The 19,805-nt window shown below is 45.2% G+C and overlaps 1 protein-coding gene across 2 annotated transcripts in view; it reads right to left on the bottom strand.

The window, feature by feature from the left end:
- Window positions 1–7,868: 7,868 nt before the first annotated feature.
- The window catches only part of CDC42BPB (CDC42 binding protein kinase beta), a gene marked incomplete at its 5' end in the record, with an annotated part of 91,651 nt that continues 79,714 nt past the window's right edge, over window positions 7,869–19,805 (bottom strand). Inside the window, 11 exons of one of the 2 annotated variants that reach the window (XM_084270369.1) lie at window positions 7,869–8,312; window positions 10,373–10,443; window positions 10,536–10,644; window positions 10,776–10,814; window positions 11,745–11,862; window positions 11,954–12,074; window positions 12,228–12,312; window positions 12,424–12,521; window positions 15,143–15,739; window positions 19,077–19,139; window positions 19,544–19,760. In XM_084270369.1, the coding sequence (XP_084126495.1) occupies window positions 8,181–8,312; window positions 10,373–10,443; window positions 10,536–10,644; window positions 10,776–10,814; window positions 11,745–11,862; window positions 11,954–12,074; window positions 12,228–12,312; window positions 12,424–12,521; window positions 15,143–15,739; window positions 19,077–19,139; window positions 19,544–19,760 (1,650 nt within the window). In that variant the 3' untranslated portion in view covers window positions 7,869–8,180. The remainder of the gene's footprint in view (window positions 8,313–10,372; window positions 10,444–10,535; window positions 10,645–10,775; window positions 10,815–11,744; window positions 11,863–11,953; window positions 12,075–12,227; window positions 12,313–12,423; window positions 12,522–15,142; window positions 15,740–19,076; window positions 19,140–19,543; window positions 19,761–19,805) is intronic. The other variant, XM_084270370.1, reaches the window with a different exon arrangement.

Genomic DNA, 19,805 nt, shown 5'->3' with positions numbered 1-19,805 from the left:
GTGCCCCAGAGCCTCCAGAGCTTTGCCCCATTAGTTGGGGTTGAAAGGAAATTATTTTGCTTTCTAGCAGCATGCTTGGTGCTGTGGGACCTCTGCATGGGGTTGCCCATTCTGGGACCTTGCTCCCATCCCCTGGGTGCTGGCACAGGGCTCTGTCCCGAGCAAACATTTCCCTTCCTGTCCCTTGAGGAGCTGCCTGAGCCTGTCTCTCCCCTGTGCCTGGGCTGATGGCTACAGGACCCTCTTGGTCCCACCTGGGCATTCCCATGTGATTCCCCACAGCAAAAGAGTGCATGTTCTCCTGGTATATGAGGAAAGAGGTTCCATGCCAGTGCCTGGGGTCACCAGGCAGGGGTCAGCCAGGAACCCAATGGCTGGGGACAGTTGCTCTGACCCGTCTCTAGTGAGGATCAGGGCAGTGGTGGCACCGAGGGGCCTCGTTAGTGGTGATGTTTGTGGCCTGGCATGTGTCAGATACCTTCAGCTGCCTGCAATGTCAGGCCGTGCTTCATCACGGGAGCAAGTCTGATGGGTGAGGCTGAAATTATGGAGATGTATGCAAATTTATGCAAATTTACACTCTGCTGGGTTTTCAGTAGGGCTTGTTGGCATATTCCATAAGGAAGCAGCTATTTTAAGTTTATTATATTTTGTTCTAGTCTCGGGAAGACATAATCCCTTCTCAAAGGCCTAGGAATTCATCATTCGGTGCATCAGAGCCCTGACAAAGGGTGCCAGGCAGCGTGTGGGGATGAGACTGGCGCAGCTGCCCCCTTTCAGGCCGAGACCTCTGGCACCAGGCAGTGCGAGGGGGCAGGACACACACCACAAACAGCCAGGATGCAAGGCCATCTCCAGGTCACTGCCACCACGTCGTGAGCCAGGGCGGAGCTGGGGCTGAGGAGTAGGGATTTCACTGCCACCTCTCTCCTGAGAGTGCCCCTCTGACAGTGCAGGGGTGAAAGGGAAGGTGCCCAGGCAGGAGCTTCAGCTGCAGCTGTCAGCACAGTGCTGAACAAGCTGGTTGCCAGCCGGGTCAGGAATGCAGAGGAAGCCATCGGCTGCTGCAGGTGGTGGCAGATACTGGCAGGTTGGGAATACCCTGTGGTTCCACAACAAGTGCATCTCTGTGGAGAGCAGTGACCCAACACAGAGTCATCCCCATGATATGAACCCAAGGGAGACCCCACACACCCCCCAAGCCCTCATCCAGACGTTATGAGGCCAGGAGGCTGGTGCAGAGTGGTTGGTGTGTGCAGTGCTAGCCGGTGAGGTGCCAGTGCCGCGATGTTACCATGGTACCTGCCAGAGCGACCGCAGCATCTGCTAGCTGGGTCTTGCTGTGGAGGGGGAGTATTTGCATCCATACAGGTGTTTTACTTGCTGCCTATGAGTGTCTGTTTGTGCTCTTTTCCCCATTCAGTTGGTTTGCTGTGAGTGACTGAGGCTTCTCTAGCTTACAAGCTTTTACCTACACATGATTTATTTTTCTCTGGCTGAGGGTGATGCAGTGCTGCACGCTGGAGGCCAATTCAGCAGGGAGCCCATCACCTCGTGCAAGGAGTGGACTCAGGGCCACCTGCCCATGAGCTCCTTGCCTCTCGATGTGAAATGCTCCCTTCCCTCTGCTGTTTCTGGGCCCCTCACCCTGACATCATGAGGCAGTTCTGTGGCTGCATCCCCTGATGTGTGCTGAAGGCAAGAGGCAAGAGCATCTCATGACTGCCTGCTGAAGGAGAGAAAATACTACCCAGCACCAGCAAGGATGATTGTGCAAGATGGTGGCAGGATGGTCTTGGAGGACACCAGCTCTCCATCCTGCCTGGGCACATGGGGATTTCAGTGTGAGCCCTGGGCAGGCATGTGCCATGCGGTGGGATGGCTCGGGGATGCGAAGCTGACTGCACAGCCGGCACAGAGGGAGGCTGGCCACCCTGCAGCACGGATCACTGCCCGGTAACACCTCTGTATTGGGGCGTATGGATTTGCTGCTGGCGAGGCTTCATTTTTAAAATGCATTAGCAGCTCGAGGTCACTTACAATAGAGGCTTTAATTAAAGTAGAGATCAATTTTTGTCAGCGCGCTAGCAGAGCACATTCTGTACTTTTCCTTCAGGAGCCACGTTCGCTCGCTCGTAGGGAAAGCGTAGCAGGGAGGGGGGAGCTCTGCAGAAAAAAAAACCTCTCCACAGTTTGTGATGTTGGAGGCCAACAGCTGCTGGAAAAGCAGCTGTATCCAGGATCACCGCCCTGCGCAGCGGTGGGCGCAGGCAGCCCGCGGTGCAGGCAGGGTAACACAACGGGTTTCGGGACGTAAGGGTCTCTCCTGGGATCCTGCCTAAACAAGGAATTTAATTCGCAGGCATCTTTGGTAAGCAGCGCATTAGATGGGTGGTTTATGCCGGCGAGGCTGTGCGCAGCATGGCCGGGCACCTGATGGCTTTGTTTTGCTCCTGGTCCTGAGAGTCAAGGGTTCCCCCGCTGTGACAGACTAATGCAAAATGCATTAGTGTTAATGGCAAAGATCTCAGGAGTCCTTCGCTTCCCCCAGCCTGGAAAGAAAAAGCAACCTGCATGCTGTTAGCGGACACCAACTCGCAGTGTTGTACCTTCCCTCTGTGCGTTACAACAGAAGTTGTGCCTCTCTGGGGCCGGGCAGTAGCCGTGCTCCAAATACCTCCGAGCCTACGAACCGACTTGGCCCAATGCATTTTTTTTTGAGTGTGTTTTTTTTTTAGCAGGAGGTACCGGCAGCGGCAGGGAGGAGATCTGGCAGGAGCCGGCCAAGGCACTGCGGGATGGCAGCAGAGCTGCGGCCGTCTCCATCAGCCGCAGAGCTCTGAGCTGCTCTTCCTCCCAGGGCTGAGGAGCAGGGACTGCAAAAGAAGCTGGGAAGCAGACAGTGCTGCAAAAAAAAAATTCGGAGGGTTTTATCTATGAGAAAACAACCGATGAAGCCGCACAAACCTGTGCGGTCAGGTGACAACAAAGTGCTGCAGCTTATCGGGGAGCAGGGAAAACATTTGCTGCAAGAAGGGGGAAGCGGCTGATTCCTGAGTTCATGTTCCTCCTCTGGCTGGAGCGCAGCACTGCAGCTCTTGCTTGCTGAACACGTCCTGCTGTCTTCTGCTCCTGTCCTCAGCTAACCCCACCAGCATCACTAGTCTGAGCATCGCTTGCCGCTGGGACACGCTCTACCCGTGTTTGGCTTTCCCTGGCGCCTCGCAACAGGCGTGCTGCTGACGTCCAGGCCCCACCGTCACCCCGCGTCCCCAGGAGCACACAGGAGGGCTCTGCAAGGGAACTCGGAGGTAACGCTGTTTCTTTCCAAGCACTGCATCTTCCCTCTTGCCTCCCTGATGTGGTACCTGTGCCCGTGGCACCCCATCCCCTGGCCCTGACCCCCTCTGTCCTGCCACTGGTGAGATCAAGGCGATGGGGCAGCAGTTCTCAGCCTGCAGGAAAGCAGCTGCTCTGTGCTGGGCCAGGGAGGCAGCAGCTGCAGCAGCTCTTGCCCCACACACTGTAAGGAGCCCAAGGATGGCCAGGAGGGATGTCAGAGAAGTAGGAGAGGAACCTGTGTTTACAGGGGGCAAGGAGGCGGTCCAGACCTGCTGCCAGCACAGTGAATGCAAGGGCTGGGAGGTGAAGGCTGCCTTCTGGCACATTGATAAAGGTCTTGTTCAACATCTTTATCGACGGCCTCGATGAAGGGGTTGGATGCTCCCTCAGTAAGTTTGCAGATGACACTACATTAGGAGGAAGTGTTGATCTGCCTGAGGGTAGGGAGGCTCTTCAGAGGGATCTGAACAGACTGGACCGATGGGCTGAGACCAACGGGATGAAGTTTAACGTGACCAAGTGTGGAGTGTTGCACATGGGCCATAACAACCCCATGCAGCGCTACAGACTTGAGGGAGGCTGGCTGGAGAGCTGTCAGGAAGAGAAGGAGCTGGGGGTGTTGGTTGACACCAGGCTGAATATGAGCCAGCAGTGTGCCCGGGCAGCCAAGAAGGCCAATGGCATCCTGGCTTGTATCAAAAACAGTGTGGCCAGTAGGTCTAGGGAGGTAATTGTGTCCCTGTACTTGGCATTGGTGAGGCCACACCTCGAGTACTGTGTCCAGTTCTGGGCTCCCCACCATAAAAAGGACATTGAGGTCCTTGAGCAAGTGCAGAGAAGGGCAACCAGGCTGGGGAAGGGGCTGGAGGGCAAATCACATGAGGAACGGCTGAGGGAGCTGGGGATGTTCAGCCTGGAGAAGAGGAGGCTGAGGGGAGACCTTATCACCACCTACAACTACCCGAAGGGAGGTTGTAGAGAGGTGGGCTATGGTCTCTTCAGCCAGGTGCCAGGAGATAGGACAAGGGGAAATGGCATGAAGCTGTGCCAGGGCAGGGTTAGATTGGATATTAGAAAAAAAATTTTTTACTGAAAGAGTTGTCAGGGCCTGGAACAGGCTGGCCAGGGAGGTGGTTGAGTCACCATCCCTGGATGTGTTTAAAAAAGGGTAGATGAGGTACTTAGGGATATGGTTTAGCATAGGATGGGAATGGTTGGACTTGATAATCTTAAAGGTCTCTCCCAACCTTGTGATTCGTGTGATTCTAGTGATTCTCCTCACCCCTGCCTGCCGGAGTCGCTTCCTACAGAGTGGGGAGAGCACAGACTGGAACATGAGACACTCCACTAGCTCAGCATGTAAGAATACCCATTTTTCCTTTTCCTTTTAAATACAGGCTGAACGCTACAGCACGAGGAGGTTGGGCAGGATGCAACACCTTCCTGCAAATGTTACTTTACTTTAACTCTCCTAGGGGTGCAGGACATCCCTCAAGCCCTTCCCTGCTCCTTGCTGCTTTAGGCCACCAGTGCCAGCCCTTCAGGTTTTTACCCACCTGCTTTCTCCCACAGATGCTGTGGAGAGCAGTGAGGGTGGTTAGACATTCATTTCCTTGCTGAAGTCCCCTCCCTGTGCCTCAGCTCATTAAGTGCTGGCCCTGCAAACACCGTGCAAGCGTTGGTACACAGCACCCCACCCTGTGACCCCCCCAGCAGACTGCACCCATTTAGGAAGCTGTTTGTCCTCAGCACATCCGTGCTGTTGACAGAGGTGCTGGCAGATGGGTTTAAGCTCTTGGGTAACAAGTGACCCCAGGATGCATTCCAAACCCCACAGCTTCTCAGGGCAAAGATCTGTGCTAGAAGTGACCACTGTGTTCTCATGAGCCGTATGCCCCTCGCCTCTGGCTTCAGGTCCTGATATAATTAGTGCCTGTGTGAAAACAAAACAGGCAGAGGAGCTGGCAGAGACCAAATTACCCCCATTCCTTGCATAACTCAATTCTGTATTTGCGGAACTAGACTGGAGGCCGCCAGGGAGAAGAAAGTGCACTCTGAGGAACATTTCTCATTGAGTCTGGAAAGTTCTCCTCAGGGCTTAGGAGGACTCTCTGGGCAACCAGCATCAGAGGCCTGTGGTGGAGGACCTGGGGAAGAGTTCTGCTTCACCAGACTTGGGGCAGGGGGGGAGGGAAGAGTAATGTATTCATACTGAGCAATTAATTTATTTTTCTAGAAACGTTCTTCTGCTTAAATTATAACCAAGCCTTGGCACTGCTGAGTGCTATGATTTAATACCCCCGTAATTAAAGACTTTGTTGTCATCCGAAGTCCTCACTGCCGAGAGAAAAATCAGCTCAAGAGCAGTAGAAATGTTTTTTAAAAGTCAAAGGCTGATTAGCATGACTACTTGTGAGAGGGCTTCCGGCACAGAGCCCTCACCCTCCTGCCAGCCATCACCCCCGTCCCCAGGGCAGAGCGAGGGTGCACAGTAAGTTTGGGGTCAGGCAAGGAACAGCAGAATCCAAAATACAAATCCAGGCCTTCCCTGTTAACACAGCCTGGAGTAAAACAGGAGACAAACCAGGAAGTAACCCAGGAGTGCTTGGGCACTCCCTAAGGGATGAAGGATGCATCCATTAGCCAGAACACGTAAGAGAAGATGCTGGTGCTGTTCTAGCTCCAGTGAGCTCCACAGTGCTCAAACACAGGAGCACGAGGGAACTGTAAGTAAACCATAGGAGGGGCTGTACCATTCTCAACCAACCTTTGAAGTGTCCTTGAGTCTCTCTTTGGGACTACTGCTCTGATAAGAAGTCAAAAGTCTTTATTGTTTGATCACTTCAGATGCCTGAATAGGTCCTGCAGTCTCCTCACTCCGCTTCAGACGTAAGGAAACAGTTGTAGGAGTAATTTAAAAATTAATTACTGGGGCCAGCGACTCAATGAAATGACAACTCTAACCAAGAGCAGAAGTTTCAACACTGTATTCCAGCAAAAGGACTTTCATTGCTCCCAAACATGCATTTACGTGCAGAAACACACCCCTTCCTCACAGCATTCAGGGACAGAGCTTCAGAGTACCCCTGTTTTATATAAAGCATCCCTGTGAACAAAGTGAATTTACCATGAAAGCACATGTCAGTGGTAGACTGTTGTCACATGTCAAGACAGACGACTATTAACTTTAAAACCTCCCTCTTCTGCTTTATTGACAGGTAAATTGTTCAAAAATGTTCTCACAATTCAATAATTACAAAGACTTAGACTTACATTAAAAAAGTAAAAACCAGAAAACCCCCAAAGCAGTAGTGTCCAGCTCTAACCGAGCCCCTTGATCAAGAATCTGAGAAAAAGAGCAAGTACTGTCGAACACTTAACGTAACAGGATTAAATGTTGACTAGAACACTCAGTTTAAACTAAAGATAAGTGCACGTCCTATACAGTGTTTCAGAAAAGAACATTAGCCATTGGTATATCATTAGCCCATTTAAACCAAATTTTAAATAAGTGACATCCAACTGTCATAAAATTGGCACAGAAGGCACACTAGTGTGACAATGACAAACTGGATATGCCAGCCACTGAATTAATTACAAGCTTTTTAATGAAACATGGTCACAAATCTTTGATTACTAAATGTATAATACATGGAAGCATGAGATTAAATATACACGCAAAACATCACCACTGCACGTGGGCCATAGCAAAATATACAGGAGTGTGTTGTGCATTTTTCTACATGATCAATACTTGATTAATAATCATGGGGTCTTCATGCAGGTGAGGATACATTTAATGAGAAAAGCAGCACCCCCAGTTACACATCCTTCACGTTCCACTTTGGTAACCAGTAAAACAGACTGATGTTGTAGTGCGGTAGAGTCCCTTGGATCAAGCAGACTTCGAGGGCAGCGCGTCCACGAGAAGGCTTGCTAGCTAAACAATGTAGTGTGTCCTTACACCAAAAAAACCCAGGAGAAACAACTTCTCAGGAGGAGATAAGCAGGAACTAGGAGTAATTTTTTTTTTCACAGCAGTAATTAGCGATATTTTAAAAGCCCTGACTAATGACTGATTGATGAGGACTAAAAAGCAGGGTATGGGGAAAAGATAACTGGCAGTAGTCCTATGTACAAGACTAGAAAGTTGGTAGAAAGATAGAGAGTTACGCAGCTGAATATGTAATGGCTAAATGAATTAAAAGGCCACAAAACTATAACCAACTTTTATTGGACTTCCTGGTGGTTCTATTGATGTTGGAAACGACCTACAGCTTCCTAGCATTCTCCTTAAGATTCAGGAAACAAGTTACAGGAAAAAGGGAAAAGTGTATTCATCGGAGGATGCAACTAGACCTGCTCACATTTCCTATTTAGAGGTCCAAATTGTGTCTAAAGGGATTTCCTGCTAATGAGACATTACATCATTCTATAGAAAAATAATATTCCTGATATTTTAGCAACATTATCAGTATCTCTCTATTTCTTTTTCAGCATAAGAATAAGACTATTTACTGGTGGCCTTAAATGCTCCTATGCAATAAAACTGTGTCACAGCTGTGCGGAAAGGAACCAACCCTAACTGAGCAGTGAACAATTCTGCATAAAAAGCTCGATCGCTATTTAGTAAAGAATTTTCTTCATTTCAATAGTTTGTATCTACAATCTGGATATATAATTATTCTTGTACAACACTAGAGATTCAGTGTCAGTCTTGGCACTAGCATCTGAGACAGCTCTGCCCTGCTCTTGAATACTCCACAGTATGTGGAGTATTCCACATACTCCACAGAGCAGTGGATGATGGAAGCTGGAAGGGGGAGAGCGCGGTAGTGTTATGCGTCACAGGTTGACTGGTCCAGTCCATCTAGTGTCAGCTGATTCCTATGAGGAGAGTTGGGACTCGGGGGACCACTTGGATTTGAGCTGTTGGATGGTGTAGAGTGTTTGGTGGAGTCTGAATCAGGCTGTTAATGAGAAATATTAAAAAAAAATAAATACACTTATTTAAACTTGTTACGCTCAAAAGCTTTTAAAGCCACTCAAAACCAAAGGTGAGCAACAAAGCAGTGTGCATTACATTCATTTTGTAGCTAAACATCCATGCAAATACTTCCATTATCATCAACAGGCTGTAGTGCAGTCCTGAAGGTGACCTTCTGACCTTACAGGAATCATGGCCAAGTTGTGGAAGCTGCTGAATCCCAAGCTCTTTGCCTTTAGCCACTGTAAAGCTCTCCTGAAGGAACGCATCTATCTGCCCACTTTCATTCTGGATTTACCAGCCTGTGGTACTTTTTACACAATTTTTAGAGCCCGGGAGTAGATTTATCTGCCCATATAAATCTGTAAACAATTACAGTCAAATCATCTTCAGTTTGGTGAGGAGAAAGGAAACAAGCACATGAGAGCTGTCTGCAAAACAGCAACAGCAACAAGCGTGCGAAAAGAGCAGAGGTTGCCAAGGACTGGGCTGGAGATCTGGAAACAGAATATACTTACTGGAGACACCCTATGCAACACCTAATACAGGCAGCCTGTCCACAGGCATCTCCCCACGTTAGACTGGTTGCTGGGTATCTGCCTTCACAGACTGGTCTCGCTTCAACAGGACAGCTGCAAGTCTCCCGCTACTCTGGTGAGTTACAACTCTGAGCACTGGACACATTCACCACTAGTGAAACACTGCGCAGGAAAAACTGGCACCACTGCAGCCAGTTATTGTCAAGAAAGGGAATATATATTTAGCAAACAGACTGAAAGGTGGAAGCCTTTAAAAGCCCTGTTCACAAGGTTCTGCGCGGCTCAAACAAGATGATCACCTATAACAAGATTATCCTAACATGATCTGGTTCGTGCTGTGACCAAGCCAAAAGCTAGGGGAAGAAATAGTATCAAGCCAAAAAGTGGCATCAGAGCCTCCTTTTTCAAGTTTCAAATTACTATTTTCTTTTAATTTAAGAAATTGTAAGACCTACCAAGAAAACCCAACACTGTAAAAACCCTAGAATCCATCACTACTTGTGGCTACAAACAGCAATTACTGTTTGAGCATGGAATGCAATGACATTTGGGAAGGGTGCTGCAGAACAACTGAAGTCAACTGACACAGGCCATCATCAGCACCTCTGAAAATCAGGACAGTTTCCAAAACACCTGTGCTCAGAGATCCCCATTTTCACCTGCTTTTAATGGTTTATTCAAGGTGACAAAGGAGGTCAGAGCACAGCTGTGATGGGACATCTGGACACAGCACTGTGACTTGGGGTGTACCCAGGCACCCTGCAAAGGAATGACTTCAGGAGAACACCCTTCCTGAACCAGAACACTATATGGGTCTGTAGTAGGGCACCAAAAAGTACAAGAGAGATGCAAAGATCTTGATCTAGGAGTTGCCTCCCAATGATAATTCCCAACTCTTTCCTTGCATGGGAAGTGCTTGAGCAGAGCCTGGAAGAAACCAGACCCACGATAAATCAAGGAAACAAAAATCATCCATCTTCTCTCCTTAGATTTGGGGGCACTGGTTTTGTACAGCCAGGACATCTCCAGTTTGGTGACTTACAAGCACATAACTTTTAGTCTTGCTAAAAGCAGTTTTATGTATTTTAAAACAATTCCTTCTCAAGTTACATGACAAAACGTCTGCCTGAAGGCAGCACAGAACATTACTTAACTAGTATTACTTTGCTATTCTATGCTAATAGCCTAGAGAACATTTTTAGGAGCTTTGAGGACATTTCATCAATTAGTCAAATTTCTCTTGTCTACAAAGTTTAATGCAAGACATAATACTTCTTAAAATATCACCACAAAAAAGATCTTTGCACAGCTTTGCTTTTGTGCTGGCGTATCTAACTTGCGATCATGTATTACAGGCTGGAGAAAACATTTTCAGGGGGAAAACACTGCCATAAATAACAAGGTCTTTATGAAATATTTCCCCAGAAAATTAATCTATTGGAAAAAGAAAACAATCTATGGCAACAGGATATTGTCAGTCTCCATTTAATAAAAGCTACTGTACCTCTTTGTCAAACTCCTGGTCAGGATCGGACATACTTCGGGAAGGCATAGCTCCTCCCACATCACTGCCACCTGTGGAGAAAGCAGGGGAAAAGGCAGGTTTACACCTCTTGCTGAAGCCATAAATTACTGCTCAGAACTGACAAGCTTGCTTCCAGCCTTACTTGATGAGGGCCATGAAATGTAGGTTTTGCTTCGCTGCTGCTGCTGCTGCCGAGAGAGGTTAGCTGTAGAGGGACAGGGTTTTTCATCCTGTGCAGCAGGTAGGACACTCTATAGGTGAAACGAAACACGTTGTTAGCCAGCAACAAAAGCCATCCAACTGGGAGTTGTTACTCATGAAAACTTTACTGTGCTTTTGAAGCTATTACAACCCAGTGTTGGTAGAAAAACTCTGAACTTACTTGACCACATCCACATATTTTCAGTAACAGACACAAACCCTGAGAAAGACAGAGAAAGAACTAAGCCCCAGAGCAGCCACGGGAACCTGTCAGCCAGCAAACCCTCTCTGAAGGGGCACCGACAGCTCTGCTTTCTTTCCTCCTACTGCTGAACGGACAAAGGCATTCCTCTCATCTGGGCTAGTGGAGAAGGACCAGACAAAGCCTGACTAGCACCTGTATAAACGCAGGGTACAGAACCCAGTGTACCTTCCCACCTTCCTCTTGTGGATCTAATGCTAGAATAGCTCTCAAACTGCTGAAGTTGTTAAATGCAAAGCAATGAGAAATAATGCTATCAGGCACTGCAACTTAACATGCATTTTAATTACAGCATTAGTTTGTTCCCCCCTTGTTTTTGTGCTCAGAATTGGCAAAGTGCCACAAGCACACCACTCCAGTTCCTAACAGCTTGTAGCTACTCCTACCCTTGCTAGGGAAGCAGAGGAGGGACAGGAAGAGGAGGAAAGCAGAGGGGAGCCTCTCAGTGAGGAATGGTCGCACTGGAGAAAGATTTCAGCAGAGATAGGGCTGATGTGATAGACGTGCCCAAGGCCTGTTGGAGGTGATATCAGAGCAGAGTGTCGAGAGGATGGGGGGAAGGAAATTCGTTCTGTTATTTTAAGAAGACAAACAAGAAAAAGGAAGGAGGAGAGACTGATTATTTACAAAACTATTAACAAGATCCTGGCAGTGATACCTTTTTCTTTCAGTGTCTCATTCCCCACTCAGCTAACTGCATTTCCTCACAGAGGATTTAGAAGTATTACACACACCAAGAAGGTTCACCTTTCTCAACTTGATTAGAAGAATTTGGTACAGACAGAATACTTGAACCCGATACAGCTCATCTGCACAGTTTTTCTGACCAACAACAAATGCACATACACCTCCCTCCCTTTTAAATGTATTTAAATGTATCCCTCCTACCAGTGGGAGGTCCATGAGAACCTGCATTCCATCTCCTGGTCCCATATGAGCCACGTGGTTGAAATTCGTTGGGTTAGAAATCATCTTTGACCTTAACTCGGGGTCTCTAAGCATCTCCCTGAAAGAAGAGAGTGTTTTTTGCCATTAGCAATCCCAGTCTCTGCATGTCATCACGCACACAAGGTTACAGACTGCCATTAAATCCTTACCGCCTCTGCTGTAATCGCTCTTCCTCAGGAACCTTAAATACAAATCTTCTTTTGCTCCTGGTTCGAAGCATTTGCTTCTTGCTGTTGTCAGATGTTTCTGGTACGCTGAGGACAGCTCCCGCTGTAATATCACAATGCAGTTTCACAAACACAGGTACATATTGACCCAGATGCATCCAAATACAAGTTTCATCTCACGCACAGGTAAAGTTGCTTAAAATTACCCAGTTAGATTGGTATCATCTTCCCACATCTCCCCTTGCTCAGCACTCACCTGTAAACTTGTTCTTGAAATAGATTAGTCTTGGTGGCTCGCAGTTGAGGAGATTCAGCGTGCCGTCCATGTTCAATGGTCTGATCTGTTTTGAGGAAAGAGGCAGAGAATTAACGCAAGTTTAGCACACACCATGAAGAAACATCTCCTTTGGAAGTAACCCAGTTAAGTCCTACATCCAAAAGAAATGACTTACCCTTCGCAGGCCGATCGTCTGGACCCATTCCATAGTGTTAACATCAAACACATCAACACCATACTCGCTATACACCGTTACGTATGAAGAATTGCAACCTGTGTGGATTGAAAAACAAACAGAAAAACCCTGATGTGGTTTCAGTGGTCCAGAACTCATATATCCGAGGAAATGTCAATAGTTACAAGTTCTCTACTACGTGCTAGATACATTTTGAAATACTTTTTCCCAGCCCCACTTTCAAACAGATATTTTGGTGACAGCAGATTTGCCAACGACAACTGCCAGCGTCATGGAAAGATTTGAAGTTGACCCTTTCAGTATTTTTAAACTTCAAATTATGATTTCATGATATTGTAAAACGGCATCTGAAGTTTTCAGATGCATACAAATTCGCTACTTGGAAGGAGCGGAGCAGCTAGCTTTTCCACAGATGCAGATTACTTCATTTCGGAAGCAGCAAACTAACTATACATCTGCTGTGTGCAGGGGGAAAGAGAGGGCCACCATCTGTGAGGTGGGTCATGAAGTCACGATGCGGATCTGTTCTCAATTTCCTTCCTCTTTTGCTAACAATTATCTAGCTTTAGATATTCATGTATGGGTTGCTTTCATCAGGTTAAGAGAAAAATGTCACAATGCTTTAAAGCCCATAACCCATTTTTCCTTTTCAACTTTTTTTTTATTCTCTAAAAGGCATAAAAGGTATCAGCAGACAAGTTTATTTTAGGTCAAATGAAAAGCATAAATCCCTAGAGCTTCATATTAACATGCTTCTGCTCATGCAAAGACTCTGTGCTGATGTAAAAAGCAGTTACTAGAAATTTATGGGATTTAATAGAAAAAAGAGCTGCTTCAATAAACTAAAGGAAAATAGCCCAGTAGGATGCTAAACACATCACAGAATCTTCTTAAAAGAACTCTATCAATGGTTGTAGGCTGTGGTGCTGGTTTTTTTTAAACTTGTTCACAGGAAGCCTTGGACAGCTCTCATAAATACGTACCCCAGGAGTGATTTACAGTTGGGTATTTATTACATGCAGTCATGGCTGGCTTGGATGTCTGCATCAAGGGAGACCACCGAGCATCAGACAAACACCTACTGCTTCTGAATGTATCCAAGGCCAGCACCTGGTGAGATCTCAAATGGTTCCCAAAGACACGTTGGTGTCTGCACTGGGCTTGCCCATGCTACAGCTCCAGGTCTTTGTACTGCGCCATACCCAAGGCTAAGCAGCCCCACAATGCCTACACTGGCTCAGCATGGCCCCCACACATTAGGCTGGTTTAACTAAAACCCAAACTGGCCATACAAGACAACAGAGCTGACCTCAGCCTCTCCTAGTATGAGGGGACTGGATGCCCTAGATACAAGTTCTCCATTGTATGCCTAAAGCTGCTCTGCGACGTGGTCCTTCACCACAGCAGAACCTGCAGCGTTTGGGGGGGGGAACCTTTTCCACTTTGCTAATCTCCTGATGGGAAAGTTAAAAAAAGCCACCATCTCTAGTGACAGACACCAGGACTGAGGAGGGAGGACAAGGCCAATGAAAAGGGAAGCAATCCAGTTTCCTTTGGCAGTGGAAAAAAGTTGCTCTTTCTTGAAAAACAGCCCTAGGCCAGTGCCACTCAGGGCTGCGCAGACAGGAACGCCATAAAGCAGTTTACAGTAAGAACAGCTTCTAATAACAACAGACAAAACCATTAACTAGCAAGCCTCGTTTGCTGAAATGCAAGAACTGTACAGCTGATAAAGGAAAAGGAAACATTAGCTTTGGCTTAATGGCGTTTTAAAGTAAATTTGCAACTACATTGTTTCCTTGGGCCTTTGCCTCAGACTCCTGAGCAGAACCAGGTCGGTGTAAGGCAAGCAAACAATTTCAGTTCAAGACAAAATTAAACAAACTGCTATTAGGGCCTGCTCAAACCAATGTGCACCTAACTGCTTGCTGTACTATTTAAACAAAAAGCTATTTCTTGCCTTCAATCATTCAAAACATTTTAATTGCTATTTGAGCTCCAAACAGAAATCCCAGTTTTGTTTTATCACAAACTGCCTCTGACTACCAAATACCAGAAAACTCTCTGCATGTGCTTCTGTCCTAAGCAGCTGATAAGCCAGTGTTCCTGAAACGAGCAGAGCAGTTGAAAAATTGCCCTTCGCTTGCCTATATTATTTTTGGAAATTCTCTCCTTAAAAATAAAACCAAAAGGAGAAAAATTGCTACCAGTTCTGCCAAAAGCAGTATTTTTACCTTCTATTTTGTTACCTTTATGAAAGTTTAGAGTGGCAGTTTCATTTCTTCTTCAACTTTCTATTAGTCTTTGAGTGTACGACACAGAAGACAACTTACAGACAACTAGACATTTACAATCTCTAGGAGAGCAAGTTATCTTCACTGAATTTCACAGACCAGTGGTCTTACACTGTCCTGCATCCAGGACCACTCTCTGTAAAAGTTACTTTGCATTCCTTTATTTGTTCTTCTGTGTCCTGTAACAAGACAGGGCTTCTTTTCTTGCAGTACCCAGGATCTCAGCCCAGGAGATTGCTGAGTCCAAAACTACCCTCAGGAAGAACTACGTAGCAGTTTAACTCATCAAAACTTAAACTGTAGATATTGAAAGACAAACCCAAGCAAAATAGAATACAATGCTGATTATTTTTAAACAAGTAAAGCAGCAACAGGGATATGGCAACAGAAAAACATATACATACTACAGGCAACAGGAGTTGCAGGCCACATTAGTTCCTGCATGCGTGACCTTCGACCTTGAGAATCGACGTATACTCCCATATGGCTGAAGCAAAGCAGGTATTCCTCATTACTGAGCTCCACAGCACAAAGGGCATCAAAAGACTGCTGTGAGAGGAAGATAAGCGAGGGGTCATTAGGATTTACCAGGTTTATAGACTGTCCATCTCCCTGGATGGTCAACAGAGAGAACCCAGACTGGTAGCCAACACAGAGCTTGTCCTTGAACACTGTCATCCACTGTACAGTTCCTGGAGCCTGAATTTCACTGAATTTTTTGTGGAAAGGTTTAGTTCTGTGAATTTCATAGCAAAAAACCTGTCGTTTGACAGCCACAAACAAACAAGTTGAAGAACTCTTCTTTAGTGTTCCAGTTGTAATCAGTTGGCAGCCTTTAGTTTCTGCAAGCTTAATGTCAAAGTTTCCTTCTGACCCATCCAGAGAGGCCCAGGGGTAAAGGTGAACGTGATGGTTCCGACCACAGATGAGGATGATAATTTTCTCTTTGGGAGCAAGCTCTATCTGGTACACCTTCTTGCAGTCAGCAGCTCGGACTATCACTGCAAAGGAAATGAGAGCTGCCATAAGTTAAACAAGAAAGCCATCAGGCCTGGAAACACTGCGGTGTTACATACTGATGTCTGAAAATTAATCTAAACACAGACACATACCAGATAAGAAAGAGCACTTATTGCACATGCTCCATGCTCTGGTATTAATTCTCAGAACAAACAATGAAGAAAGCATTCCTGTAGTGCTTCCTACTGATACAAAGTCTCAGCAACACTTTGCAGGAAAAGGCTGCTTAACATATGTGGAAAATTGAGATGTTTTTCCTATATAATATCATCTATACTTTCTATGCACTGCAAGATGCTGTATCTTCTGAAATGGGCTCCACCGCCAGGAAAACACCAGCATCTCCAGTAAATTATGGAGGAAGATGAAATTAGCACAACACAGAAGAAATAGGAAGTATTTAATGCTGATAAATGAGGATACTAAAAATGCTGTACTGTTGGCAAATGTCTCAGCCAAATACGAAAGCAGAGCACTAAGTGAGTGTTAAACCTTATAGGGAAAGGCAAAAAACACTGTGTGTGATGGGGAAAGCATAAGGAAGAATGGGCTTAAGCTGTAGGAAGAAAGTTTTAGGACAGGCAGCAAGAAGCGCCTTCTCTCAGTAAGGACTAGTTAGGTTACCCATGGAAGGTGGGGTGTTTCACCATCTGAAGGGCTATTTTTTTAAAGAACCCAACTGTTTTTGGGATAGTGGGGCATAAAAGGCACTTTGAAGAAACTATTTCATGGGGTACAAACGTAAGAGATGAAGCAATTCCAAACCAGAGAACATAATATGCATAAGCCAACTGTATTAAAATGTCACTCACATGTTTGTGCTAACTGAATGCATTCAAAATATTTGTGAATTATAGTTAAAAAAAAAAGGGCCTGGAAATAACATGCATTTTTTCAGTAATAGTTGAGTAACGTAGCCAAGTTAGCAGATTCTGAATGCTCTGTAACAAGACTTTGGGTGTTCAGATCACAAAACCAGAGGTGTCCTTTTGTGGCACCCCCCCCACTGGCACAGAGATGATATGTCTGAAGAAATGTTCTACCAAATAACCAACTGCTGTAACTCTACCACAGAGAAAAGATACTCCCCTCCCTGCCCCCAGCTCCAGCTTACAGTTTAGTTTATTTGTCAGGAACTAAGTGATATTCTGACCGAAGACCTCTGATATAAGCAGCTGGCAGTTAATTAACACTGAAAATTACAACTGTCATAAAATGGAAAAAAAAAAAGTTATGATTTATATGAATGCTATTAAGACACAGGACTGGCCACAGAAAACTCCTGCAAAACATCTTTTTAACTTAAAACCAAGACTGGTAATTCATTTTCACATTTGTACATGACATGGTAATGCAGATAATTGTTCCTTTATGAAACGAACTTTCAAATTAAGTACATAATTTGCTTTCATGCAAGAAGCTGTTGTGGAATCTCTGGAATTACTTGCATCTAAAGTTATGTTTATGTCTAAGTACTTACAGAATAGCGACCACTGGAAGTTTACTCAAAGGAATGGCATTTATTACTGCTAAAAGGAATTTCAAATATCTGCAGTTTCCCCTAGAATTGGGCAATGGCTTCTTCTAAGTAAGAGGAAGCAACATGTTGCTTTTCGCCCCCAAATCACACCCCTGATTTAATTTGATTTTGCAAGTTAAGTAAGTCTTTAAGAACCTGTATTCCCTGCTTTATTTTATATTGGAATGCAAGTTTTAGAACGATTGCCATCCAATCTTGAGACAGCCACAAACTAAAACTGTGCTGAAAAAGGAAATGCGAATTCTTCCATGACATCTAAATTTAAAGACACTTTGATTTTCAAATTGGAATGATGATGACTAAAAATGGTCAAAAGAATATTCCAGAAGTTGGAAAAGGGACCTGAGAACCTTTTATTTTTACAAATCTGTATCCCTGATCTCAACATCCTGAATTCCCCTATGGTTGAAGACATCAGAAGAACATAAGCTCAGAGGTTATACATACAAATGAAGAAAGCATTAGGCATTTTGCTAGAAACAATCCTACCAGAGAGCCAAGGCGGTTAAGCTCTTATACCCCAAAAAGTATGGATTTAGAGTGCTGTCTAAATTTAGAGTGCCTCAGGAGCTATAAGAAAGCATGGATTTCACAAGGTACGTTTCCTGCTTTTTAAATTGGTGAGAAAGAAAGAACTATTATTTCCTAGGGTAACTTGGAAGAGGATAAATTGTAGATTATTGTATTTTACATCTGTGTTGCTTCTTAGAAATATATTATTCCTGTATATTATTTTGTTCATTTGTTTGTCAAAATAAGAGTACCTTATTTTGGAAGCAGTTGGCAAAATTAACCAAACTTCTTTGCTTTCACATGTTTACAATTGCATTTTGTACAGATTGACCCCAAACAATACCCATGCTCATGTGCCAGCAGCCCCTTTGGCCTCCATGCTTTCCTCACCATAGCATGGCACGTCTCCCATTCTTATTTGTATTTGTGTATCAGGCCAAAGGGAAAAATGTTTCCCTTAGGCCCTAGCCGTGATGCCTAATGACCCAATGACAGAGGGGCTTGTCTGTGCTGCCCAGTGACTACGCAGCTTCCACTTTGCTGTGGTACCTGTGTGAATTTCTGGAACAGACATGGTAAGTCTTCGAAAGACTTTCTCAAAGCAGAGGGCAGAGTATATTAAGAACAGACTGGAAAAAGCAAGTTCAGGAAGAAGCATGGGGTCAGGGAAATAAAGATAATAGCAAGAGGCAACAAGGCATTTGCTTTGGTCATTGTCAATCCGAAACAGAATGTGAGTGGCTGTCACATTTCTGGAAGAAACAGACAGTGATACACAGCAGCTTTAATGGAAAGTCTACAAACTCTTGAGCTGCTTGCACTGGCTGACTAATTTCTAAATCACAGCAGTTTAAGCCCTTTGATGGTGCAGGTCGGAGCAAGCCTGTTCCCAAGTCAAGTTTTTCTCACTCAATTCAAGTTCTATTTAGTAAGTGCCCGATAATTCACTATGCATGAGCTGCTGCTGCGTGTGCTGCACATGCTCCGCGCGCTGAAGCACTTTGCTACCTGCTGTGGGAACACAGTTAAGGTGAGAATGTGTCACAATATGATCAGTAACCCATCCCTTTAATTTCAGCCAGTCAACTGAATGTAATGATAATGACCAAATTAATGTTTATATGTCACCTTCCCTTTTCCTTTTCATCAATTAACTGACTGCTTAATACTTACTATACATGAAGGGCCTATATTATAACAGCACTAAAAGTTATGGAGCTCATTATTCTGTGTGCAATTACTGCCTGCATTATGGCCTTACTTACCGTCACGGGTCACCTCTATCACATACAGTCCTTCTTCTGAACCAATCGCTATTCTGTCTCGATCTAAGCCAGGAAGAAGAAGGGGGAAAAAAAAAAAAAGGCTATTAATTGAGCTATACTTAATCTTATCTTGAAAACAGACTGTTTGCTTTGAACAGCTGGAAGAATTTCTGGGCAAATGGATTTTCAACAGCAAATCAATTTTGCTTAGGTTCATGCAGTCACGCAGTTCAAAAGCGTGCCACCAAAGATATATACCATATTGCTTAAGCAACTGAACAGTATTACTTGAGTGGATGAAGAAATCTGAGTATCAATGCAAGATAAGCATCTTCCCCCCACTATTAAATTCCTAAGAAGGAATGCAGCTGAAGAATTTATTTCAAGGTGTCAGTGCTCTCATTGCAGAAGCCCATCTAAAAGATCCAACAGCCCTCACACACTTAAAGAAGTTTAAACAAACATACCTACAATAGCAGCAGCTAAACTTGCTTTAATAAGAGGCAGTGTACTGTCGTAGGCTTCTTGTGGAATATGCACAACCTGGTTTTTCAGTCGGTTTTTGTGCAGGATAGACTGCAGCCCTTCTAGAATTCCAACCCACTTTCTCTTCTCATTCTCATTTTCCGTCAGGATCAGTAGAGAACAAGACTTTGAAGGCAAACCTAAGAGAGAAGCTGTCACCTTTTAACAGATAGAGAAAGTGGAATTAGTAAGAAAAAAAAAAAA

Source organism: Gallinula chloropus, assembly GCF_964237585.1.
Source record: "Gallinula chloropus genome assembly, chromosome: 14".
NCBI lineage: Eukaryota > Metazoa > Chordata > Aves > Gruiformes > Rallidae > Gallinula > Gallinula chloropus.
Note: the sequence above shows the minus strand (reverse complement) of the source record. Positions and strands in the feature narration are given on the sequence as shown.